We start from the raw sequence: 27,981 nt of genomic DNA on the forward strand, positions 1-27,981 counted from the left end.
CATCCTCATCGGCAGACTCAACAGCCTTGGTTTCTCAAATGATTGCCTCGCCTGGTTCACCAACTACTTCTCCGACAGAGTTCAGTGTGTCAAATCTGAGGGCCTGTTGTCCGGGCCTCTTGCAGTCTCTATGGAGGTGCCACAGGGTTCAATTCTTGGGCCGACTCTCTTCTCTGTATATATCAATGATGTCGCTCTTGCTGCTGGGGAGTCTCTGATCCACCTCTACGCAGACGACACCATTCTGTATACTTGTGGCCCTTCTTTGGACACTGTGTTAACAACCCTCCAGACGAGCTTCAATGCCATACAACTCTCATTCCGTGGCCTCCAACTGCTCTTAAATACAAGTAAAACTAAATGCATGCTCTTCAACCGATCGCTGCCTGCACCTGCCCGCCCGTCCAGCATCACTACTCTGGACGGTTCTGACCAAACCCACTGGCTCCAGGTCATCTACAAGACCCTGCTAGGTAAAGTCCCTCCTTATCTCTGCTCGCTGGTCACCATAGCTGCACCCACCTGTAGCACGCGTTCCAGCAGGTATATCTCACTTGTCACCCCCAAAGCCAATTCCTCCTTTGGTCGCCTCTCTTTCCAGTTCTCTGCTGCCAATGATTGGAACGAACTACAAAAATCTCTGAAACTGGAAACACTTACAGTGGGGAGAACAAGTATTTGATACACTGCCGATTTTGAAGGTTTTCCTACTTACAAAGCATGTAGAGGTCTGTAATTTTTATCATAGGTACACTTCAACTGTGAGAGACGGAATCTAAAACAAAAATCCAGAAAATCACATTGTATGATTTTTAAGTAATTAATTTGCATTTTATTGCGTGACATAAGTATTTGATACATCAGAAAAGCAGAACTTAATATTTGGTACAGAAACCTTTGTTTGCAATTACAAAGATCATATGTTTCCTGTAGTTATTGACCAGGTTTGCACACACTGCAGCAGGGATTTTGGCCCACTCCTCCATACATACCTTCTCCAGATCCTTCAGGTTTCGGGGCTGTCGCTGGGCAATACGGACGTTCAGCTCCCTCCAAAGATTTTCTATTGGGTTCAGGTCTGGAGACTGACTAGGCCACTCCAGGACCTTGAGATGCTTCTTACGGAGCCACTCCTTAGTTTCCCTGGCTGTGTGTTTCGGGTCGTTGTCATGCTGGAAGATCCAGCCACGACCCATCTTCAATGCTCTTACTGAGGGAAGGAGGTTTTTGGCCAAGATCTCGCGATACATGGCCCCATCCATCCTCCCCTCAATACGGTGCAGTCGTCCTGTCCCCTTTGCAGAAAAGCATCCCCAAAGAATTATGTTTCCACCTCCATGCTTCACGGTTGGGAGGGTGTTCTTGGGGTTGTACTCAACCTTCTTCTTCCTCCAAACACGGCGAGTGGAGTTTAGACCAAAAAGCTCTATTTTTGTCTCATCAGACCACATGACCTTCTCCCATTCCTCCTCTGGATCATCCAGATGGTCATTGGCAAACTTCAGACGGGCCTGGACATGCGCTGGCTTGAGCAGGGGGACCTTGCGTGCGCTGCAGGATTTCAATCCATGACAGCGTAGTGTGTTACTAATGGTTTTCTTTGAGACTGTGGTCCCAGCTCTCTTCATGTCATTGACCAGGTCCTGCCGTGTAGTTCTGGGCTGATCCCTCACCTTCCTTATGATCATTGATGCCCCACGAGGTGAGATCTTGCATGGAGCCCCAGACCGAGGGTGATTGACCGTCATCTTGAACATCTTCCATTTTCTAATAATTGCGCCAACAGTTGTTGCCTTCTCACCAAGCTGCTTGCCTATTGTCCTGTAGCCCATCCCAGCCTTGTGCAGGTCTACAATTTTATCCCTGATGTCCTTACACAGCTCTCTGGTCTTGGCCATTGTGGAGAGATTGGAGTCTGTTTGATTGAGTGTGTGTACAGGTGTCTTTTATACAGGTAACAAGTTCAAACAGGTGCAGTTAATACAGGTAATGAGTGGAGAACAGGAGGGCTTCTAAAAGAAAAACTAACAGGTCTGTGAGAGCCGGAATTCTTACTGGTTGGTAGGTGATCAAATACTTATGTCACGCAATAAAATGCAAATTAATTACTTAAAAATCATACAATGTGATTTTCTGGATTTTTGTTTTAGATTCCGTCTCTCACAGTTGAAGTGTACCTATGATAAAAATTACAGACCTCTACATGCTTTGTAAGTAGGAAAACCTTCAAAATCGGCAGTGTATCAAATACTTGTTCTCCCCACTGTATCTCCCTCACTAGCGTTATTAAGCACCAGCTGTCAGAGCAGCTCACAGATCACTGCACCTGTACATAGTCCATCTATAAATAGCCAAAACAACTACTGCTTTCCCTACTGTATTTATTTATTTTGCTCCTTTGCACCCCAGTATTTCTACTTTGCACACTCATCTACTGTCAGATCTACCATTCCAGTGTTTTAATTGCTACATTGTATTTACTTCGCCACCATGGCCTATTTATTGCCTTTACCGCCTTTATCTCACCTCATTTGCTCACATTGTATATAGACTTATTTTTCTACTGTATTATTGACTGTATGTTTGTTTTACTCAATGTGTAACTCTGTGTTGTTATGTGTCGAACTGCTTTGCTTTATCTCGGCCAGGTCGCAGTTGTAAATGAGAACTTATTCTCAACTTGCCTACCTGGTTAAATAAAGGTGAAATAAATAAAATAAATAAAAATGATGAGGTGGCTTTTTAAATTAGCCAGCTCACACTGATAGTATCTTCCTGGCACCTACCCCCCTCTTCTTTTATGACTTTTAGATTGATTGTGTATACTATTTGAAGTGTTTAAGTCTATAAAGCATTTTCTATTCTCTGATTTGTTGATACTCTAAAAACTCTAAAACGGATGAAGCATGCAGAACATTTGGGTGAGAGACTGAACTCAAAACCAGTTGTTAATATTCTTGCCTGAGATCTTTGAGAGGTAGATCTGACTGTAAGAGTGTGCTAGCCAGAGCGTAGACTCAGTGATGCTCTGACCTGTAGGGACCACCCTTTTGAGTCCTGAATTCATCTAGCGACAGCTGCATTCCTAGCAAACACACAAACATTCCTTCACCTGAGTCTAGTTGTCCTCGGATCCGTCCAGTTGGGAAAGCCCCAGGTTAATTTCTGAACGAGCTTTCCCATCCGGACGGATCCGAGGACAACTAGACCCGTTCCGTATATACCTGATCGGATCCAGACATGGTCTGATCCGAGTGAGCGAAGCAGCAGTAAAGTCAATTTTTAAGCTACTTTATAAACCGGAGCTGCTAATGCGCAAGGGAGAGGAGGAAAAGAGAGGTGATGCTCTAGCAGGGGCTGTGCTGTGTGTGTAGGCTACTGTGAGTGTGAGCGAGTGACACGGGAACAGGGAGGAGGAAGGGAGAGACGAGAGACAGCAACCAACCAAGCCGACTCGCGCTATAGTCGATTAATAACTGCCACAGCTGGGTTGTCATCCAATATGATTACGTAGTAGGTGCCTGTCTTGACTGCATCAAACTGGGAGAAGCTAGTTAAAATAGCTAGCTTGCTAGGCTAATTGAGGCTGCATGGGCTTTCTCATCCTACAATTACAAACAACAACTCCATTCAGAATATTAAGTAGCAGCTTACCTGTTGGCCCTTGGTCGTTGTAGCCTATAATTTTAGTTCCATCTTCTAATGATTAGATATCTCCTAACTTTAGTCCCACACGGAGTCTCATTACTGTATCCTATTGCCGCTTTGTTGACTTAGGATTGGCCAACAACAACAAAAAGCTACACGCGCCACTCTCGTGAAAAGCAAAGGATAGCAGCATAAATGAAACAATATATTTCTCTCTCTCTCTCTCTCTCTCTACTGCAGCAGCTGCGTTCTGATCTGTATGGGTTCTTCGGACAAGTCAGTTAAAATTACACATACCTGTATTTCGATATCTGGATCCGTACAGGTGGATCCGTGAAGACTGGATCCACCTGTAGAGGACGGCTCTATGAAACACTATATAAGTTCTTTCTGGGGTAGTTTTTTTAAACAGTCTATACAGTATGACCGTGTAACTGCTTATGAATAACCAGCTTATTTTTCTTATAATTCTAGCTAATTGACCTTGAATGGCAGCAATTTGTTGAGGGGCGAGTAGACACTAGAGACACTGCGAGAGACTCTTACATTGACAGATAAACACATTTCTCCCCCCTTCTAATCCCCTCTTAACCCTTTGTCTCTCATATAATTTCCCTACTCAGATATTCCGTGGAAATGTGGAGAACAACGCTCCCTCTGCCAACTCCTTCACCCCTCCCATTGAAGCACAGTACGTGCGCATCTACCCCCAGGTCTGTAGGAGACACTGCACCCTGCGCATGGAGCTGCTCGGCTGTGAGCTCACAGGTGGGTCCCAGTTCTATAAAGTCTTGACCATAACCATTATGGGTTCAAACGCAATCATGACTAGAGGTTCAAACAGGTGGCTCGCCATGTAGCTGTAGGTCGAAGTTGCCTTTTAGATCAGAATCTAGGAAGTAGGACAGGAGGACAGTTTCTGCATTGCTCAATAATTAAAATAGTGGTTACCATTGAGTATAATATAATGAAGTATTTTAGTTTTTTTGCCTTTGTAAAAAGGACTGTGTCCAGTAACTAGTTTGTTTCTCCAGGCTGCTCTGAGCCCATGGGGATGAAGTCTGGCCACATCCAGGACTACCAGGTCACAGCGTCCAGCCTCTTCAGAACACTCAACATGGACATGTTCACCTGGGAGCCCGGCAAGGCCCGTCTTGACAAACAGGGCAAGGTCAATGCCTGGACGTCTGGACACAGTGACCAATCCCAGTGGCTACAGGTAGGAGGCTACCCCCCCTTCTTCCTTTGTCTAAGGAAACATGAGTTTCTCCCCGGGCCACATGACCAGGAAAAACAGAGGACTGTAGTAATAGCCGAGCCACATGGTCATGAAAAACTCCTGGCCCAAATGAATTACTTATTTTTGGGGGGCAGAAACTTGCGTAAAGGAACTTAGGACATACTGTATATATTCAGTGGTTCTGGTCCATGAAGGGATCAAATCAAATCAAATTTTATTTGTCGCATGCTTCATAAACAATGCAGAGAGGAAAAAATATAGAAATAGTAATAATAATAACAACTCAAGGAATAAATACACAATGAGTAAGGGACAGATTGCAATTTGCAATTTACTTGGGGGAGGGGTGGTCCAAAATTTGCTTTGGGGAGGGTTGTTTTTTTTCTTCTTGTGCACAGGGGAGGGTAGTGAGTTTTTTCCCCCTCGTTTACAATCAATAGTTGCAGGTTTTACTATATAATTTCTTCCATTTTAGCAAAATTTCCTAATCTGCTTGCATGAGCCTCTATATCAAGGTGTTTTGATACTTCCCTTATGCACTACACTTCCTTGTGTGCTAACCTTTACTATACCACAAGTCAGTATAGCCGATCAGTCCATCCTGCCCTCTATCCACCGTGCATAGTGACAATAGTGATAGGTGGATCGTTTGTCCAGATCTGCAATAGGCTAACTAGCAATCATACCACACATACAAGCATTCAAGCTGCATACATTTTCAACAGGAACAAGAACAAATAGGAATAGCTGATAGGCAGCGGAGGCCACATTCATCATTACTCATGAAAGAACAGTAAAGACATGAAACACAGTTCTATAAAGCTCTCCTATTGATTTTGTTTAGGGACACTATAACATTATCCTACCTAGACTAGCCTACAACACCACAATGCAATGAATAATTCATTATTGTTTTCAAGCCAGTACAAAATTCTATTTTCGGCTGCAGTAAAAATGTAATTTGAATAACGGTGCAAAAGCCCTGTGATTTGAATGTTTTATTCAAAAGTTTGTCTCTCTGGGGCTAGGCCTAAGCTTCTCTTCCTTTATATAGGCTATATTGTTTTTATATGTATATGTATTAATATCATACAGTGGACAACTAAGCCTATAGGCCAATGCTGTAACGGCAGCCTTCCTCCTCTTCGTCTGAAGAGTTCGTGTTCAACATGTTTAATAAAGGACGATAACGTGAACACTACACAAATACAAAATAACAAATGTGGCAAAACCGAAACAGTCCTATCTGGTGCAATGAACACAAAGACAGAAGACAACCACACACAAACCCCAACATAAAACAAGCTACCTAAATATGGTTCCCAATCAGAGACAATGACAAACACCTGCCTCTGATTGAGAACCATATTAGGCCAAACAACAAACCCAACATAGAAACACAACATATAGATAACCCACCCAACTCACGGCCTGACCACACTAAAACAAAGACAAAACCAAAAGAACTATGGTCAGAACGTGACATATGCATACAATGCCCTCATACATTGAGTGCTCAAATCTCTGACAGCTGAACCTTGAGGTAGACAATTATTGTTTTAGGAAATTAGCCTAAAAAACTATAAAAAGTTTACATATGCTACACGTTGAAACCCAAAGAATAGTGTTTTTGTCAGTTGTTATAGGCTGTTATAGGCTGTTCATTTGGCCAATATCCCTAATTAATTGAAGGTGCTGGCTAAGCCAGGTCGGATCTGAAGGCATATGGATGTCTACTGAATTACTCGAATGTCCGGTAAATTAAAATCTTCATGGTCCCGTTGTCTGGCACCAAATTTCCCTGAAGAACTAAAATGCACAAATAGGTTTTATGTTGATTTTAGAACATTCACATGAAAATCTGTCGCAAATTGGATGGAAACCTAGCTATAGACTCTCCTAAAGACTCTAGCCCAGTGCTAACCCAGTGTCATTTTGATTATGCCTGCACGTCATGATTCACCAGCAGCGCCAAACATTAAATAATAAGCTACAGACCAGCCAAACAAGCTTGTAAGATTTGTACTCCCCCCTCATGCTCATCTGGAGGTTGAGTATTTATTGTGTGTATATCTGAGGTGTGTTTGTATCTCTGCAATTGTATACAGTACCAGTCAAAAGTTTGGACACACCTACTCATTCAAGGGTTTTTCTTCATTTTGACTATTTTCTACATTGTAGACTAATAGTGAATACATCAAAACTACAGTATGAATTAACACATATGGAATCATGTAGTAACCAAAAAAAGCTTTAAACAAATAAAAATATAATTCTTCAAAGTATCCACCCTTTTCCTAGATGACAGCTTTGCACACTCTTGGCATTCTCTCAACCAGCTTCATGAGGAATGTTTTTCCAACAGTCTTGAAGGAGTTCCCACATATGCTGAGCACTTGTTGTCTTATTTTCCTTCACTCTGCGGTCCAACTGATCCCAAACCATCTTAATTGGGTTGAGCTCGGGTGATTGTGGAGGCCAAGTCATCTGATGTAGCACTCCATCACTCTCCTTGGTCAAATAGTCCATACACAGCCTGGAGATGTGTTTTGGGTCATTGTCCTGTTGAAAAACAAATGATAGTCCCAGTAAGTGTAAACCAGATGGGATGGCATATCACTGCAGAATGGTGTGGTAGACAAGCTGGTTAAATGTGCCTTGAATTCTAAATAAATCAGAGACAGTGTTACCAGCAAAGCACCCCCACACCATCACACCACCCCCTCCATACTTCATGCTGGGAACCACACATGCGGAGATCATCCGTTCACCTTCTCTGGGTCTCACAAAGACACGGCGGTTGGACCAAAAATCACAAATGTTGGACTCATCAGACCAAAGGACAGATTTCTACCGGCTAATGTCAATTGATCGTGTTTCTTGGCCCAAGCAAGTCTCTTCTTATTATTGGTGTCCTTTAGTGGTGGTTTCTTTGCAACAATTCGACCATGAAAGACGGATTTCATGCATTCTTCTCTACACAGTTGATGTTGAGATGGGACCATCTTCGTAAATGTTCACGATGATGGAAAAACCTCATATCAAGCACCTTAAACCAATCTCGCAACCTGAAGCTAAAGGCAGGCAGAAAGTAGTTGACTTATGGAAAAACATAAGAACAAACAGATTTGGTGACATTTGCATTGTTCTGAATTCAATAATGTAAAATGTACACTTAGGCGTCTGGACTATACACTACTGAAGAGAATCATATGGCTTTCAAATAATCTCGGCCGCAGACTTCCTCTTTCAATGCGTACCCATGCAGGGATGTTCCACTCAGGGCCTGTTCCATCTGCCATAGAGCAAGACTTAGCTTAAGCCATTTTATCATGCGAAACGCAGGAGAAAAACTTTGACTGAAAAAGGGTGTTAAGGCAGCTGTGTGAGAAAATCTTCACTGTTGAATTGTCCGTTTGGAAAATGTAACCCATATGGCTTTCACTCATATCAATCACACCATTAAAACAATCAGGTGCATTACAAAGAATGGCATTGATGGTTTTGTCATTTTTCCCCAGACATGAAGGACACAATACACCTATAATTGGAGCAGGAGACATTTTTACTGTAGTTTTCTGTGATTTATCTCCCGTAGTGTTCACAGGACAAGTCTAAGACTTACTTATACTCAGGCAGACCAACCGGAAATTACTTATTCCTGTTCATCCTAGGGGTCACAATCTCACTACACAGCAGCTCCATAAGTTCACTACAAAAATTCTCAACTGTTTCAACTGTTCAAACAGTTCAAACTCAGGCCTCCCCAGAAAATACTTTTACTTCAAACATATTTTACTTCAAACCCATTACTTCAAACCCAAGGTCACAACACATCAATCACCAGGCAATTACTTTTTATTTCAAACGTGTTTTACTTCAAATAAACAGCTGCATAATCACACACTACATATCGTGAGAACATCCGGAGAGGATGTCATTAACAGGTCAACCACAGGACACAGGAAAAAGTCAATCACTTTTGACAGAAACTGTCTACTATATTTTTTCTCATATGTTACAAAACACCAAAAAGTTGAATGACATTTGGTGATTGTAAAAGTTAGCACACGGAAGAGTTTAGTGCCAAGCCTTTGATACTGGGCAAGCCTACAAGGTAGGAAGTAGGGCTGTCTCCATGTTGGTCAACCGAGAGACGTCTGTTCTTTCCAACAATCAAATTTTAAAACGTGTATATTTCCATATGCCTATTAAAACACCATATGTGTTTTAATAAAATATCTGTATATGCACTGAGCATGTCTGATACTTTAAGTACACTGTTTGATTAAATAATTAAGACCCAAATTACTCAACAACAAAAAAAGACAGCGAGTGCCTGCGCGCACGTTCTCTCTCCTCCCTGCTGCAGCGACCAGGGACCATACCATAGCAACAGTGTTTATCACGCTGTCCGTGGCGCTGAAGCTGCAACAGAATTACAGCCATGTTTTGATTCTTACTTGTATTTTCTCTCACTGAAAAGTTATTTTACCGAGATCCCTCATTTGTTTAGGAAAGACATTCCTTATTCCCTCAACCCTTGCTCTCTTTAAGTGACACATGTACGGATCACATGCACGTGACCAATAGGGCCTGACCTATAGCATTTCATCATCACATCAAGAAATTTGTTATAACAAACTCCAACACCGTCACACATGTGACATAATGGATGCGGAGGATGTGAAAAATGTATTTGAAATGGGGGATTGTTTACTGGTTGCTCAGGAGGAAAAGGGGAAGTCCAATATGGAAGATATTTGACTTAGTTGTAGAAGCTTACAATATAAAAATCACCTGACCGTTTGGAACAGTGTTAACAACATTATATAAATGATAAGTGTACCATAGTCTGTTCTAATCAATAACAAAAATGTAAAGCCTTTATTACTGCAAAGACTAAAAACAGTGACATCAGGCCCAATTATCTTAATTATCTACTTAATTGATAAATTCACCTCTGAAGGTGAAATGTGTACTTTCATTCTGAAATCTTCCTCTGGTTTAACATCCAACGGGTCCCAGAGATAACATGAAGTGTCGTTTTGTTAGATAAAATCCTTTTTCATATCCTAAAAAGGTCCATATAGCATGCATGATCGTGCCTTCTTTACGACTGTTGGTGTGTGTCGACCATGATAATTCCTTAGTGATGTGGACACTGAGGAACTTGAAGCTCTGGACCCTCTTCACTATATCTCCGTCGATGTGGATGGGGCGTGCTTGGCCATCCATTTCCTGTAGACCACGATCACCTCCTTTGTCTTGTGACATAGAGGCAGATGTTGTTGTCCTGTCACCACACTGCCAGGTCACTGTCCTCCTCCCACAAATCAAATCAAATCAAATGTTATTGCTGGTGTAGCGGAATGCTTGTGTTTCTAGCTCCAACAGTGCAGTAATATCTAACAATTCACAACAATACACACAACCTAAAAGTAAAAGAATGGAATTAAGGAATATATAAATATTAGGATGAGTAATGTCAGAGTGGCATAAACTAAAAAAGAGTAGAATAGAATACAGTATATACATATGTAATGAGTAAAGCAAAAATATTTCAACTGTTGGCTGTCTCATCGTTGTCAGCGATCAGGCCAACCACCGTTGTGTCGACAGCAAATTTAATGATGGTGTTGGAGTCATGCATGTCCACACAGTCGTGGGTGAACAGGGAGTACAGGAGAGGACTGAGCATGCACCCCTGAGGGGCCCCCGTGTTGAGGGACAGCGTGGCAGATTTTATGTTGCCTTCCCTTACCACCTGGGGGTGGCCTGTCAAGAAGTTGTGGTGGAATATTCTATTCAAATGAAAGAGACTGTCATTTCTTCAAATAATCATCATTAATTCAAAATCAATTAATTATTGCAATAATGAAACCGTCGATGTTGGGCCGAGAACCTACCCTTTACAGACCAAGCTATTACTTATATACCTGATACCAAGATTTCTCAGTCATAGCTGGTTCAACCCCCCGACCCATATAGATTGGGTTCATCCTGTGGTCATCTGCCTCTGGTGTTGTCTCCCAGATGCCAGGATAAGTAAGAATACTGAGGCTTTTGTTCTGTTCCACCAGGCTATCTCTATCTCGGTTACACCCACTAATCTGATCTATGGAATGCCAGCTGTAGGCTTTTTATCACCAAGCCATCACTTAATCAGTTGCCAGCCCAAGATTCAAAAGAATCTTCTCAGTTAACTCTATGAAATAGAAAAAACATTTGGTTCATAAATGTAACATCATATTGTAATCCTGGTAACACAAAGTCCAGGATTCAGCTGCAGAGGGAGGTGTTTAGGGAAGTGCAATAGAGATTGTGTCATCTGTGGGGCGGTATGTGAATTGGAGTGGGTCCATGGTCATGGCTCACATTGTGTTGATGTGAGCCAGGACCAGCCTTTCAAAGTATTTCATGGCTACAGATGTGAGTGCTATTTAGACATGTTACCTTGGCGTTCTTGGGGTCTGCTTGAAATATATAGGTATTACAGCCCGAGTCAGAGAGAGGTTGAAAATGTTGGTGAAGACACTTGCCAGCTGGTCAAAGCATGACCAGAGTAATCTGTCCTGGTATTCTGTTTGGCCTTGTGAATGTGTATCTGTTTAAAGGTTTTACTCACATTGGCTACGTAGAGCAAGATCACAGAGGCATCTGGAACAGCTGCTGCTCTCTTGCATGGTTCAGTGTTACTTGCCACAAAGCGAGCATAGAAGGAATTTAGCTTGTCTGATAGGCTCGCGTCACCGGGCAGCTGGTGGCTGGGTTTCCCTTTGTAAACCGTTATAGTTTGCATGCCCTGCCACGTCTGACGAGCGTCAGAGCCGGCGTAGTACCCACAACTTGATTTTTCAAGCATTCCTAATTTATCCATCAGAACTTCTTAACCCAAATTCAAAAAACGTTTTCCGTAACTACTCCTGAAGGCAACACCCACAACTCTTGCGCTGTGCCTGTAAATCTGTCCTCCTCTAGTCCTGTTATCTTTGGCTTGTAATAGGACATTTTAATTGTATGTGTCCACATAACTGAGTATGTGACTAGCCTTGTGAAACTGTCCTATTATCATCTCCTGTTCTATCATCCTGTGTTGCAAACCAGCTTTCACCTGCGTCCTTGTATAGATAAAGTCCCGCCCAAGAACAGGAAATTCAAACTGTCTACTGTGCTGTGTAACACTGTTATTCTCTCTGAGCTTAGAAATAAAGAATCTTGGTTTGACTTGGACTCCAGCAGATTCTTATTTTATATATCCACCACAGGCTGCAGTCTGGTGCTGTCACACTTCAGTAATGTGTCATCCTGATTGTCTCCGACGACTCCAGACAGGGCATTAAGCAAAGACTCAGCACTCAACGGTCGCTTATACACTTAGTAAACAAAACATTAGGAACACCTTCCCAAAATTGAGCTGCACCCCCTTTTGTCCTCAGAACATGGGCTGTAGTGTGCAAAGCTGTCATCAAGGCAAAGGGTGGCTACTTTGAAGAATCTCAAATATAAAATATATTTTGATTTGGTTGAAATGATTTGGTTACTACATGATTCCATATGTGTTATTTCATAGTTTTGATGCCTTCACTATTATTCTACAACGTAGAAAATAGTAAAAATAAAGAAAAACCCTTGAATGAGTAGGTGTGTACAACATTTTGACTGGTACTGTGTGTGTCTTTATCTTGAGGAGACCAAACATGCCAAACAAGTGTTGTGCATGGTATGGGTGAGCCAGATGGTTGACTTACCTTGTGACTTCCAAATCGCCCTTCTTGTAGCTATTGAGTTAGTTAGCTGTAGCCTAGTTCCATTGTTTTCCCATGTGAACTACCTACTCTACGATGATGATGCAAATGTTCAACATTCATTGACTCGCCTGATACCATTGTTGGATGGTCTACATTGATAGTACTTGAAATGAGATAATATTGCTGAGAAAATGCCCCCCAAAAATCTCAAAATTATGTTTTCATTCAGGCAACCATTTTATTTTTCAGTAGACTGCTAAACAGTACAGAAACTTAGCGCATGTGTTTATTTAATTTTTTCTTCTCTTCATCAGTCTATATTGTTCTATTCTGGGTCGCCATCCCGTTCTTCAGGAAAGCCCCTGTCACTCCAGGCAAGGCATTCCTTTGACACCTCCGAATGTCTTGAATGTTCCTCTTAATGAGTGCATAGTGACCTATCACATCTCCCTGCAGCATCTTAGGGAACCTCTGGGCACACATGTGCAGGATAAAGTTCTTAACGTTGTTTGGCAGTGCACTCTTGCCCCTGCCGCCATCCCAGTTGGTGGTCTGGCACCAACACTGATACTTCTCATGAGATACGAGACCACGGAAACAGCAGCGCAGAGTTCCTATGGATCTCTCCCTTACTCACTTGGCACTGGAAGTTGTGTTCCTCTGGAGTCAGGTAGTGGATTGTGACTGCATTGTGGTGATCCCAATAGGATCTCAGAGGGGTGTGGCTGTGGCGCTGCTTCTTCCTTGTGACCAGGGAAGAAGAGGGACATCTGGGCATTTTGTTGGTTGCCATGGGGTTTGTATCTGCTGTAGGGTGGTCTTAGGGATGGGTTGTGGCCTGAAAGTAAAAATAAAAGTAAAAAAACGCAAAAACTTAACATAAGCATGGGATGCATAGAAATAGCACACATAGAAAAGGTATGCAGCTTCATAGACTTGGTTTCCATGAGAATGACACATCTATAACTCACATTTCTATGTGAATTTGGTCAGATCGCCAAAAAGTTACATATTGGAGCTTTAAGTACCATACAGTTAGGTGCTAAATGGGATAAAAAGCATGTTTAATAAATGTAAAGCAGGCAAATTAAAGATAGGCTAGTACCTATCTAAAATAGAAGTTAAGTTGGATAAACAGCGAAAATGAAATACAAAATATTTAAAAAGAGGAAAAGATGATCATGTGTGGTTGGAGTCAGTTATGCTTGGCTTGGTGTGGTTATGTTAAGGATAGGGGGTTGTGTTGGTTCAATGTAGGTTTCAGTCTGGCTTTGACATCTGCAGCATGGTTGATAGTGGTGTTTATGTAGCCCATTTGTGCTTAATTGTATGGTTCTCCTGAGTGATTGCTCGATTCAAGTATTTCTGTCCTATTATTGCTTGTTTTTCTGTGATGGTGTTGACTGCAGCTATGTTGTAGATGTATTGAGTGTTGATTAAGCAGATCTTCTGTATGCCAATTTTATTGCTTGGTTCTGTATTCGTTGTGATAAAATGAACATGAGCTTTTTATTTATAGGTTAAAGTTCCCGTGTTAAAGGTGTTAAAGGTGTGGCTATAAGTGGCCCCTGGTTTGCATATGAACAGATTAACTAGAAGAATGTATCACAACAGCCCTCACATTAGCCCTCACAACAGATAGTCCATGCCTAGGATGAGTGTTCAATTGTCCATTGACCCTACTGGTGTGGCTGTAGTGAGAGACTGCACTGTAATAACATTCCATTAGAAGGTGTGGGGTGTGTCCTTCACTTTGTAAGACAGTACATTGGCAACATGCAACAACGCATTTGGGAGAGTAAAATAGGGTCAGCTGTCTTGATTTATTTCCCCAATGAAAGATATTGTCTTGACATTAAACATAACAAGAAAAGGGTGTAGTCCCTGAGCAGACATTAGGAGTGTTGACATTAGGATTCCTAAAACTATGAATATGAAAAGAATAACAGTATGGCTGTTACAAGATGGGGAGTTGATCTGAGATAGTGGTGACCCTTGTGTTTGTTCCAAAAGAACAAGACAGCCTGTGAACAATCAGTCTTACTGATAGGGCTAGAGCCATTGGGTTATCTAATGACAAGCACCCATAAACTAATGCAGGCAATTGTCTCTTTGTTCAAATGCATTGGCTTCCTAGCTCTCCTCTTGTATGTCTTCAATACAGAGATCCTCAGATTTTGTTTGCCTCCAAGTTTGTTTCTGCACATCCAATACTAACTACTCTCAAAATTACTGAGCCAGCAGAAAGTCTGACAGGCAGGCCTCTGCAAAACCTGACCGTGAAAACCAAGAACTTCTTTCCCTCCCTGTGAGTGTATCTCACCTGTCTGACTTAGTCGGTTTCAGACTTACTCTCCTGTTTTAATCCTAATTATGATATTAAATAGCTTTTTCAGGTTCCACTGCTTCCTGTCCTCACTGATTTGTCTACCAAATCAGTTTGGTTTTGCTGTTGAAGAACCGCTTGTGTGGTGTTCACATTTTTGCTATTCACCCAATGTTCACGGGTCTGATGGACCCACAACAGCATTGGGTTTGTGTAAAAATTTATGTAAAAATACTTAGATGTTGACTTATATCAATTGCAATATAGACAGCATTTATGGTTAATATTTGCCATATACCTCTGCTAGATCACATTTATCAATAAAAGCGCTATTCGTTTAAAAAAATATATATTATAATACGTACATTTCAATTTAATCAAGACATGGGTGGAATAAATCATGTTTATCTTGGACAAATATAAATGAAACAAGGTTTTCATCAGTATTGATGTTTATTCCTTTGAACTGAACAAATTGGAGGTGTCACGCCCTGACCTTAGAGATCCTTATTATTCTCTATGTTTGGTTAGGTCAGGGTGTGTCTCGGGTGGGAAAGTCTGTTTTCTATTTCTTTGTTTTTAGCCGAGTGTGGTTCCCAATCAGAGGCAGCTGTCTATCGTTGTCTCTGATTGGGGATCATATATAAGTTGTCATTTTTGTTGGATCTTGTTTTCTGTTTAGTGTCTGACAGAACTGTTTGCTTTCGTTTTTTGTCTTTGTTATTTTGTTTTGGTGTCATCAATAAAAAGACGATGTACGCCTACCACGCTGCGCCTTGGTCCACTCTTCATTCTACAAACGAGAGCCGTTACAGGAGGGACACATTTTACATACACTATTTTAGGGAAATGATGAATGAGCCCCATTGAACACAAACTAAGGCCGGTCTACACACCACATGAGGGACAGAGTTTTACTGTGTGTGTGTTGCAAATGTATTTCTTGCACCTGTCTTCCTATCCTTCTTGGGTCCACACACATCGTAGCACTTCTTGCTGCTACCTAGAACGATGAAAACACTTAGTTCAGGAATTTTACTAACATCTCACTCACACAAACTCACCAAAAAAAGAAATGTCAATTTTTCAGGACACTGTTTTTCAAAGATAATTCACAAAAATTCAAATAACTTCACAAATTTTCATTGTAAAGAGTTTAAACACTGCTTCCCATGCTTGTTCAATGAACCATAAACAAACAAACAAAAGAACCTGCACCTGTGGAACGGTCGCTAAGACACTAACAGCTTACAGAAGGTAGGCAATTAAGGTCACAGTTATGAAAAGTTAGGACACTAAAGAGGCCTTTCTACTGACTCTGAAAAACACCAAAAGAAAGATGCCCAGGGTCCCTGCTCATCTGCGTGAACGTGCCTTAGGCATGCTGCAAGGAGGCATGAGGACTGCAGATGTGGCCAGGGCAATACATTGCAATGTCCGTACTGTGAGACGCCAAAGACAGTGCTACAGGGAGACAGGACGGACAGCTGATCGTCCTCGCATTGGCAGACCACGTGTAACAACACCTGCACAGGATCGGTACATCCGAACATCACACCTACGGGACAGGTACAGGATGGCAACAACAACTGCCCGAGTTACAACAGGAATGCACAATCCCTCCATGAGTGCTCAGACTGTCCGCAATAGGCTGAGAGTGGCTGAACTGAGGGCTTGTAGGCCTGTTTTAAAGGCAGGTCCTCACCAGACATCACCAGCAACAAACGTTGCATATGGGCACAAACCCACCGTCGCTGGACCAGACAGGACTGACAAAAAGCGCTCTTCACTGACGAGTCGCAGTTTTGTCTCACCAGGGGTGATGGTCGGATTCGTGTATATCGTCGAAATAATGAGCGTTACACCGAGGCCTGTACTCTGGAGGGGGATCGATTTGGAGGTGGAGGGTCCGTCATGGTCTGGGGCGGTGTGACACAGCACCATCGGACTGAGCTTGTTGTCATTGCAGGCAATCTCAACGCTGTATGTTACAGGGAAGACATCCTCCTTCCTCATGTACCCTTCCTACAGGCTCGTCCTGACATGACCTTCCAGCATGACAATGCCACCAGCCATACTGCTCATTCTGTGTGTGATTTCCTACAAGACAGGAATGTCAGTGTTCTGCCATGGCAAGCGAAGAGCCCGGATCTCAATCCCATTGAGTACGTCTGGGACCTGTTGGATCGGAGGGTGAGGGCTAGGGCCATTCCACCCAGAAATGTCCAGGAACTTGCAGGTGCCTTGGTGGAAGAGTGGGGTAACATCTCACAGCAAGAACTGGCAAATCTGGTGCAGTCCATGAGGAGGAGATGCACTGCCGTACGTAATGCAGCTGGTGGCCACACCAGATACTGACTACTTTTGATTTTGATCCCCCTTTGTTCAGGGACATATGTTTCCATTTTTGTTAGTCACATGTCTATGGAACTTGTTAAGTTTGTGTCTCAGTTGTTGAATCTTGATATGTTCATACAAATGTTTACACATGTTAAGTTTGCTGAAATGAAATTCAGTTGACAGTGAGAGGACATTACATTTTTTGTTGAGTTTATATAGATGCATCAGGCCCAGGTACGAGAGTCAGACACACACACACCACACATGGGTTAACCTCTCTAGGGTATGTGGGACGGTAGCGTCTTACCTCTTCAACAGCTAGTGAAACTGCAGGGCGCCAAATTCAAAACAACAGAAATCCCATAATTAAAATTCCTCAAACATACATGTATTTTACACCATTTTAAAGATACACTTGTTGTAAATCCAGCCACAGTGTCCGATTTCAAATAGGCTTTACGACGAAAGCAAAACAAACGATTATGTTAGGTTTAGTGCCTATTCACAGACAAACACAGCCATTTTTCCAGCCAAAGAGAGGAGTCACAAAAAGCAGAAATATAGATAAAACTGATCACTGACCTTTGATGATCTTTGATGATCTTTCCTGATTATTATTTGACCATGCTTGTCACTTATGAATATTTTGAACATCTTGGCATAGTTCTGTTATAATCTCCACCCGGCACAGCCAGAAGAGGACTGGCCACCCCTCATAGCCTGGTTCCTCTCTAGGTTTCTTCCTAGGTTTTGGCCTTTCTAGGGAGTTTTTCCTAGCCACCGTGCTTCTACACCTGCATTGCTTGCTGTTTGGGGTTTTAGGCTGGGTTTCTGTACAGCACTTCGAGATATTAGCTGATGTACGAAGGGCTATATAAAATAAACTTGATTTGATTCATCAGATGACACTCAAAGGACTTCATGTTACACAATACATGTATGTTTTGTTCGGTAAAGTTCATATTTATATCCAAAAATCTCAGTTTACATTGGCGCGTTATGTTCAGTAGTTCCAAAACATCCACTGATTTTGCAGAGAGCCACATCAATTTACAGAAATAGTCATCATAAATGTTGATGAAAATACAAGTGTTACACATTGAATTTTAGATCCACTTCTCCTTAATGCAACCGCTGTGTCAGATTTCGAAAAAGCAAACTATGCAATAATCTGAGTACGGCGCTCAGACGACAAATCAATCCAAAGAGATATCCGCCATGTTGGAATCAACGTAAGTCAGAAATAGCATTATAAATATTCACTTACCTTTGATGATCATCAGAATGTACTCCCAGGAATCCCAGTTCTAAAATAAATGTTTGTTTTGTTTGATAATGTCCATCATTTATGTCCAAACTCCGCATTGTTGTTCGCGAGTTCAGTACACAATCTAAACTCACGACGCGCGTGCAAGTCCAGCGGAAAGTACGGACTAAAAGTCAAAAAAGTTCCGTTACAGTCCGTAGAAACATGTCAAACGATGTAAAGAATCAATCTTTAGGATGTTTTTAACATAAATCTTCAATAATGTTCCAACTGGATAATTCCTTTGTCTTGAAAAATGCGATGGAACGCAGCTAACTCTCACATGAACGCGCATGGTCAGCGCATGGTCAGCTAGTGGCATTCTGGGAGAGACCTTACTCAATCTCCTCTCATTCTCCCCCACTTCACAGTAGAAGCATCAAACACGGTTCTAAAGACTGTTGAAATCTACTGGAAGCCTTAGGAAGTGCAACATGGCCCCATTTCCAATGTACCTTGGATAAGCAAAGAGTTGAAAACCTACAAACCTCAGATTTCCCACTTCCTGGTTTGATTTTTTCTCAGGTTTTTGCCTGCCATATGAGTTCTGTTATACTCACCGACATCATTCAAACAGTTTTAGAAACTTCAGAGTGTTTTCTATCCAGATCCACTAATAATATGCATATCCTAGGATCTGGGCCTGAGTAGCAGGCAGTTTACTCTGGGCACGCTTTTCATCCGGACGTGAAAATACTGCCCCCTACCCCAAAGAAGTTAAACATCAAAACATATAGCCCAACATTTGTATCATAACTAACGTTACATACATTTCTCTAAATTAAGCATATAGGGGTACCTGTTACTTTGTTAACCGATCCAGACAGAACAACCGCATGTGCTCACTCCCTCAAATCGTTTGGAGAAAATATAATTTTTATTTTATTCTGCTCTGTTCAATTGTATTCTTCATACTATAAAATGATCTAAAATAATGCCACGGAATTCTAAGCAAATCATGTCTGCTAAATTAAGTAGTGTAGCCCACAGCCAGATGGCATAGTAAAATCAGGGCCTAATTTAAGGACACTGGAGAGTATTCTATTCTGTTCTTCTGAAATACATAGGAGGTTCCCACAAGACATTGTGTAGTTTCACACACTACAAAGAGTAAAGTGTGTGGCCACATTTTCTTCATATCATATTTCTTTAGACCTGTCTAAAATAAATAATGGATTTATTGTGATGGTGTAGGCTATATTACATGGATTTATTAGACTTCTAAATGTTGTTTAGGTTAATTAACGGTCAATTACCAAACCCAATCGAGTCGGTTGATATTTGGTGACTAAGACACACACACACACACACACACACACACACACACTTTAAACCCCCTATACTCCTTTGAGACCCCTCTTTTAAAGTCACAGATCTCTTCTTCCTAGCCGTAGTAGCCATAATAATGGGCAACTGGGCATTTTTTTTTTACATAACCCTTAGCATGATGGGATGTTATTTGCTTAAGTAACTCAGCATCCACACCTGTGTGGGAGCACCTGGTTTCAATTGAAGTTGTTTCCCTTGTGGCGAAATCCTGCACGGAGCCTTCACTGTGCGCTGACACTTTAAGAGCGCATAAGCAGTCAGGAAGGAGGAAATAAAGATAGCTCTTCTGGCTCTGTGTGAGAGCTCTCTGTTGGCGCAGAAGTTTTAACAGTGTGCCACTCTTTGCAGAAGTCTTGTTTAAGTTCAGCATGCAAGTCGATCGCCGTTGTTACCGCTCTGTTGGGTTTGGAATCTGTGGGACCGCTCTTATCATTGATCACATGGATTAGTAGCGACTGTTAGGTTCTAAATAAACAGAGTAAAACCAAGTTTATTCACCCACTGGGTCAAACAGCTGCAAAGACAAAGACATGTTTGCACAAGTACATATAGTTATACGCTCTACTGGGCGGAGTCAACTCCTTGCACTTCTAGACAGCCAATACATCTCTGTAGGCAGGAACTCAAGTGGATCCTCTCATTGGTGTAGTCATGGCCCTGCCTCCTATGTGTGTTAGTCTGTTCTACATTCTACTGTTCCTCTTCACTTCATCTGACCTGACCTCAGCCCACATTCCTCACTCCTCCCTAACTCATAGCTGTCCTACCCTATCTGTTGACTGAAACCAGACTGTGACCCTTCTCCTCTGCACAGGATACATGGGATTTAACAATAATAATACAGATTATTGATATAATTTGTTGATGACTGGATTCTTTATTGTTGGTTGCTTATTGGTCACTCAAATCCTTATTACTGTATGATGAATTATTGGTTTAGCTACCCCTGTGCTGTGACGTGTGTTTTTATATGGTATGTCTTATCCTTTCTCTCCACTCCACTGGCTATCTGGCAAACAGGCTACAATCTAGCCCTTTCAAACATACCATCACACAGTTGTGATCATTCTACAGTGGTCCCTGAAGCGTACCATCACACGGTTGTGATCATTCTACAGTGGTCCCTGAAGCGTACCATCACACCAGTGTGAATAGAATGCTTATTTAGAACGGACAGTTTCGAATGACGCAACAATCAGCATTTGAACTGGCAACACTTTTTTTCAGAAAATTTTTGCACAAACACAGTCCTTACAAAGTTATGTCCAGAATGTGAGCAGTTTATTTTTGGATGCAATGTTCAGACATTCACAGAAGTATCTACAGCATAATACAATCATCCAAACCGGACAAATGTAGGCTATATTTGTCCTAGCGCTAACTGAGGAAAGATTGACTTAACACAAGCGTTCATATCAGTATAACTTTCGCTGACAAACTATAATATGAATTAGCTAATAGAAATTACTATTTATAATTAATCACATCAAGGGGGGGGTTACCATTGATCAAAGTAATTGAGTAAAACACTTTCTAGAAATCGAAAGTAATCCGACGATGATTAGTTTCTCGGTGCGCCCCCATGCTTTTTTCCCTCACAGAAACCAAAAATAATAAGAGAAGACAAGATGAGTTTGGTCTGTTTATAGTATGCATGTTGAAGGGGTGTGTCCACCATCGTTCACATCCCACCATTCACTTCCTGAAGTTCTCAAAAAACGAGTGAACCCTTACTCACCTCATTTTGTTATAGCATCTTTGGTCCGACAGACGATTACGTGAAACCCAGAATGCATTGTATGTCAACAAACATGGCTCCACACATAACTGGAATTAGCTTAGCTCATCATAATCAGTACAACCTTTCAAAACATTATTTTACACACATATTATGTGCCCATTACAATCTATGTAAGAATCGGAATGAATGATTTATCACCGGAACTTGAAAAACGTGAGTAAAACAGTAAATATATCATTAATTACCACACAAAACATTTTCTGATAGTGATTTATTGCTACAAATGGCGCGTGCAGGCAGTCAATCACATAACCTCTCAGTCCCACTCTGAGCCATTCAGTGTGGTTGTTTATGTATGTAGCTAATGAGCTAAGCTGTAGCATTAGCAATGTCTTTCAAAAGGAGACAACTCACAAATGCGGAAATTGTGGAGATATTTTTAAAATTCTGACTGACAGTGAGGAGCTGCCCCCCAGCCATTGGGAAATCTGAATCTGAGGACCCCTTGTCCACTGACAAAGTTCCAGTTCCCTTTGAAGATGCTGGTGGTGATGGAGGCAGACCGACAATGGATGAAGTACAGGAGTTATGTGGTAGCTGGAAGGTTGATAGCCATTTCACCCCTCCTGGTCCTGCTGTTTGCTTTGATGATTCCCAGTCTGGAGTGCAACGCCCCTTGCCATTTCCATCTGAGGCAGAGTGCTTCAAGTTGTTTCTGACAGAGGAGCTGGTGGGAGACATAGCAGAGACCAATCGCTATGCCTTGGAGCTACAAGAGAAGAGAGAGCCAGGAGTCGGGGGGACAACCACAATTAGTGAAATGTATACCTTCCTGGTTGTAGTCCTTCTCATGGGGATAGTAAAGAAGAACTCCCTAAGAGAATACTGGAGCACAGTTCCTATGTTTGCAACTCCCTTCTTTTCCACCCTCTTTTCTCAAGACTGCTTCCTAGTTCTGCTGCGATGACTGCATTTCATCGAAAATGCTACTGCCATCCTAAATGACACGTTATACAAAATAAGAAATGTCAACAGCTGGCAGTAAAGTGGCATGACAAACGAGACATCCATGTCCTTTCCACTGTCCATACAGAAACTATGTCGGCCACAGGGTAGGTGTACCACCTGAAGGGAGAGAGAAAAATCTTTCCTGTACGTAGATCTCCATGGCCTCTGTCTCAGCATAGGAGAGTGGATAGACTTGTCCTCTCTGGAGGGTTGCGTCAGACAGCAGGTCAATGGCACAGTCCCGGGGGCGATGAGGAGGCAGACGTGTAGCATGGGTCTTAGAGAAAACCCGGTGCAGATCCTGGCATTCCTCCGGTAAATCCACTTGAGGGGTACCGTCCGGACTTTCCACCATTGGTGTTGACAGAGACCGTGAGACACCTCCCCTGACATTCCTGGGTGGGAGCAGGATAATTCCCTGGCGTGTCACCTCCTCACCTATCTGTGGATAGAGGGCAGGTCGGGGAGGGCAAACGTGCCTAGGGCTGCCTAGGGCAAATGTGCAGAGCCCACCTCCATCGGCTCTGGCCACGGAGAAGGTGTAGTCATGGGCTCCGGACAGGTTGTCTTCATTGCAGCGAAACTCCAGCTGTACACCCTCCCGCAGTCCGCTGTGGAACACAGTGACCAGAGCCGACTCGTTCCATCCGGTGGAGGCCACGATGGTCCGGAACTCTAGGGCAAACTAGAGTTCTGGCGGTTCTAGATCCCTGGAGTAGTCGGAGTAGATGCTCACCCCCTCTCGGCCCTCCACAGGATGATCAAACACCGAGCGGAAGAGGAGAGTGAAGCGCTCATAGGACTCGACCTCGCGTCTGCCCGTTTCCCAGACCGCGGCACCCCAATCCAGGGCTCATCAGGTCAGTGCCGAGATGTCGGTGGGTGGTAATGAATCCAGTTCAGTGAAGCCTAGAAAGCCGGTGACGTACACCTCCGGAGCTGGTGAAAAGAATGAGCAGCAGTATCGGGGGAATCCATGACAATCTCCGTCAAATGGAGGAAAAACAAAAACAAACTGTTCAGAGACAGAAATAGTTGCATGATTATCTGAAGCAGGATGTTCAAGGGAAAATACAAAGTTTAAAAACACTCATAGAAACTAACCATCATCTAGCTATGACCTATCTTGAGGAGGAACAAAAACAAAGAACAGATGAGTCAGCCTCTGTTGTGAATGAAGTGTGTTCTCACCTGAAGGAACTCTCACACAGGGGAAATACAATTTCTGATTTAACAATCTCAAACGGAGACATCTAATGAGATGGAAAAAGCACAGAAGGCCACAGACCTTGAACTGGAGGAGCTACACCAGGAGGTAATGCAGTGCTTTCCCTTCTGGACAAATGTTCTGCACCTCCCTCAGTGTTTCTCTCTGGCACTGGCTCTGCCATTAAGGGAATAAGAATAGGTAGCACTAGAAAAATCCCTCTGAAGACACTGTTAAAAAACAGAACTCCCGTTGCACCAAGACTCCTTGCCTCTGTCATGCCTCCTCTAGAGAGCTTCCTCCCTTTCAAGCTACTTTTTCCCACTTTTGGCAGCTCAGAAGATGATGTTGATTTTCCTATCTAAATGTAATGATTTCCTTTCTTTATTAAACAAGCACCATTCGCCAGAGTAGCATGTTCTCTTTGATTAGAGCAGAGACTGTGCGTAAAGTAGAGAATCCCGCATGTTCGCAGGAGCTTTAGCGCTCGGAAAGAAAGGTCCTGAAAAGTCGGATCCATAGCCACTCAGTTGAAAAACACATGGTCTTGCCTCAACTTTAACCCTGCACCTCTTAAAGTAAATTTTCAGTGAAAATCTCACTGTTAGAAGTTAATATTATGTCAACTAATAACCAAATAATATTGTTGACTTTCCCTATACTCATATGTGGCCAAAGCATAAATTGGAGAAAAAACTATTAAAAAAAACCACTTCAATCTTGTATCTCAGACTGTTTAAAAAATGCTTGTTATTTCCTCATATAGGATGATGTCCATTGAAACACAGAAAAGCTGATTTTTAGCATACTTAACCATTTCTGGGAAGGAAGACTATATCACACATATTGTAATTAATTACAGGTCATATTTCATTGAAATCCGGAAACAGTGGACAGTTACTTTAATCCTGCACCATCTAGGGTGATGGGGTGAGAACAGCAGGCAGATTTTGATAGGCAGTTATGGGTTTGTGTATGAAATACTGTAGCATCTTTGGCTGAAAAAAACAACATTTGTAATCAAGCCACAAGACTACTATACTTAGCTGATAAAACATGGAGGCAATTAAAATAGAACAATTGATCTAGAACCATTGTGAGAAGGGACAGAGGGGAATGGATTGAATTGTAATTAATATTCCATTGCCCTAACCCTGTTCTCTCACAAAATCTTTTGGAGAACACCTAAACCAAAGGTTTACTGCAATTAACTGCAGAGAAGAGACTGTTCTTTTCTGTAATGTTTTACCTGCATGGCTGTGTTTTGATGCCCCCTGGCCTGCCAGTTATTGTAAATTAGCAACTTTTTTTAGATTATATAAATGAATTCCAAGTTACATTTTAATGAAAACTATTACTTTAATTTGTTTTTTAACACAACATCTAATATCTTATCAAACAATCTATTCTGGTTTATATCTGCTTGATCTATTCACGCCTTGTGGGAGAAGCGATACACATCAGGGGCCTGAAATAAAATCTTTCAAGATGTTTCCAAGACGGAAGCTGGAAGCTGTCGAAGCAAGCTTTCTAGCATTCCAGCTGGCATAAGCTGATTAGTTAATTATGCACATTAACATGTCCATATAGCAAAGGAAAATGCCAGAGACCGTGCCTTTCAAGTTTCACAAGGTCCCTGCTACAGCATAGAATACATATGGAACTTCTGGCAGTGCTGCTGTTAGAACAGTATTAAGACTTTGGCTGATTATGCTAAACAGTCCTCAGAAAAGAGATTAACAAAGGAGGAATGGAGTGCTTAAAATCTGCCTCTTAACTTCTGATAGTCTGTTTGCTTGAATGTAAACTAGGCATTATGCTGGACTAGTGTCATTATTCACAATGCACCTTTCCGTTTGGTCTTAGTCGTTGTGTCCTTGTACCTAATATCATTAGACAGACGACAGAATGCTTTCTAGTTTGTTATTCAAACTGATATACACTAAATTGCTAACTTTTGACATTTTTACGAGCTAAATGTCTTGATTCAAGTCGCTTGGGAAGAGTGGAAGGTTATGAAAGCATTCCCCTCTCCAAATCACCCCTTCAGATAGTTTGGTGTTTGGTGATAGAGTGGTGATCGAGTTTAGCAGTGTTGCCGCCCAAGAGCCACATCCCATTAAAATAATATTATCCTATTTATCTACCCAAAACTCCCTTATTCTCGATGTACCCCCACCACTGCTTTCCACTGCTTCTCTTTGTACTGCTACTTTACTCTGTACAACTACTTTAACTGGTCATGTAGCTTATTGAGGAACCCAGCGGTGAGAAAACGGTTGAATTCATTGTCTACAAAGTGAGTGAGCAGAATGCTTGGAGCTGTGGGAATGCACTCCTCTCATCTCCACGGGAAGCTAAACATCGCCATCACTCAATCTCCATAAGATTGATATGACGACACACACAAAAATAACTGTACAACACCATTATCTTTGAGATCTTGACCTAAGTGATGTGTCTGTATTAGACTAACAGCGGACTGTGTAGACCATGATACGCCTCTAGTTAATCCTAGTTAAAGATACTGGGATATGTATTTTCTCAGTTAGTCACACACTTTTCAGAACCCCCCATTCTTTCTCTAAAATATTCCTAAATACGCGCACTTGCACACACACTCACACACGATATGCTTGAGACATCTGTGTTTATGTATACTCAATGTCTTACGCATTCCACTATGAAAAGAAACAGAAATTCATATTTGGCATACTAATAGATGTGCATGTCTGTACCTCATAACTGACTGTTTATTAGTTTTAAAATAGGCCGACCCTATCAACATTCTTGTTTTCATGTGTTAAATGTAAAATAGTACTTCTTTAAATAGATACAGCGACAGGTGCTGCTTCCTATTTAGTTGTAAGTGAGGAACCAGAGGAGTTTAAGCAAATTGCTTTCACCTCGGGAAACCAGGTTTAAGCCCCTCTACATAGCCTCTCTCATAAGCTTACATATCCCCATGGCACAGGCAAAGAGATGAAATATGGCCTGTAAGCACAGCTCTGGTGGTGCCGTGTCATCTTTAACTCTGCAAGGAAGATTAAACGCTTTACAAGCCCACTTTGAATGTCCCAGAGAGCCCTATGAGAGGTAGTTTAAAATCTCGGTTCATGTTGTGGAGATATGACGTAACGTCTTAGCCATACATACACGGGGGCATCCCTGATGTGCACTGGCTTCTTGAAATATATAGATTGGATAGTGTGTTGGGGTGACTTCACTGGGATAGCTTGTTAAATTACAACGTGGGGTACTCCCAAGCCTCTCCCCTATAAGGCAGGAATGATGATAGGGCTCATTCGTACCTCTTTTCTTTGAAGTAGACCGGATCTGTAGAGCTCGCTTCATACAGACAAGACAATATTTTAGAACAAAACACAGCCTCTTGTACTATCGCTGTAGTGCTTTGGGCAGTGATGTGTGGTGAGGTCAGTGGCTGGGTTGGGACTAGCTATTATCAAAGTCAGATTTACTTACAAATAAACCCAAGTTCACCATACAACGGGGGCACCCGAGTGGTGCAGCGGTCTGAGGCGTCACTACAGACCCTGGTTCGATTTCAGGCAGTATCACAACCGGCTGTGATTGGGAGTCCCATAGGGCGGCCACAATTGGCCCAGCGTCGTCCGGGTTAGGGTTTGGCTGGTGTAGGCCGTCATTGTAAATAAGAATTTGTTCTCAACTGGATTGCCTAGTTAAATATTGGTTAAATAAAAAGATAGATCCATCAACCATAGTGACATTGTAACGTCAGGTGAATGATGGGTGTAGAGTCAGGCGCAGAGAGAGCAAAAGTATTACGGGGACAAAACGCTTTAATGTCCACCGCATAAAACAGGAACAGGTACAAAAGGGTGACGCCAAAACACAGGCGCAAAACAACCCACAGACCACTGTTTAAATAAAGCTGGACAGCGAAAATCCCACAATCCAATAATCCACTCACGACGTAAAACATGAACACACAAAATAAGCCCGCACAAACACTAGCGGGCGAAACTAACCTAAATAGTACCCCTCCCAAAACCCCAACAAGAAACAGGTGAAAACAATTAGACAGACATAAACGAAAAGGAAAA

General features: G+C 42.1%; 1 protein-coding gene across 4 annotated transcripts in view; it reads left to right on the forward strand.

Moving 5' to 3' along the window:
- The window catches only part of LOC139545753 (EGF-like repeat and discoidin I-like domain-containing protein 3), a 264,851-nt gene that overhangs the window by 198,261 nt on the left and 38,609 nt on the right, over positions 1–27,981 (forward strand). For all 4 annotated transcript variants that reach the window (XM_071353873.1, XM_071353874.1, XM_071353875.1 and 1 more), the window contains 2 exons: positions 4,272–4,416; positions 4,683–4,867. In XM_071353873.1, coding sequence (XP_071209974.1) covers positions 4,272–4,416; positions 4,683–4,867 — 330 coding nt within the window. The remainder of the gene's footprint in view (positions 1–4,271; positions 4,417–4,682; positions 4,868–27,981) is intronic.

Source organism: Salvelinus alpinus, chromosome 19 (genome assembly GCF_045679555.1).
Source record: "Salvelinus alpinus chromosome 19, SLU_Salpinus.1, whole genome shotgun sequence".
Taxonomy (NCBI): domain Eukaryota; kingdom Metazoa; phylum Chordata; class Actinopteri; order Salmoniformes; family Salmonidae; genus Salvelinus; species Salvelinus alpinus.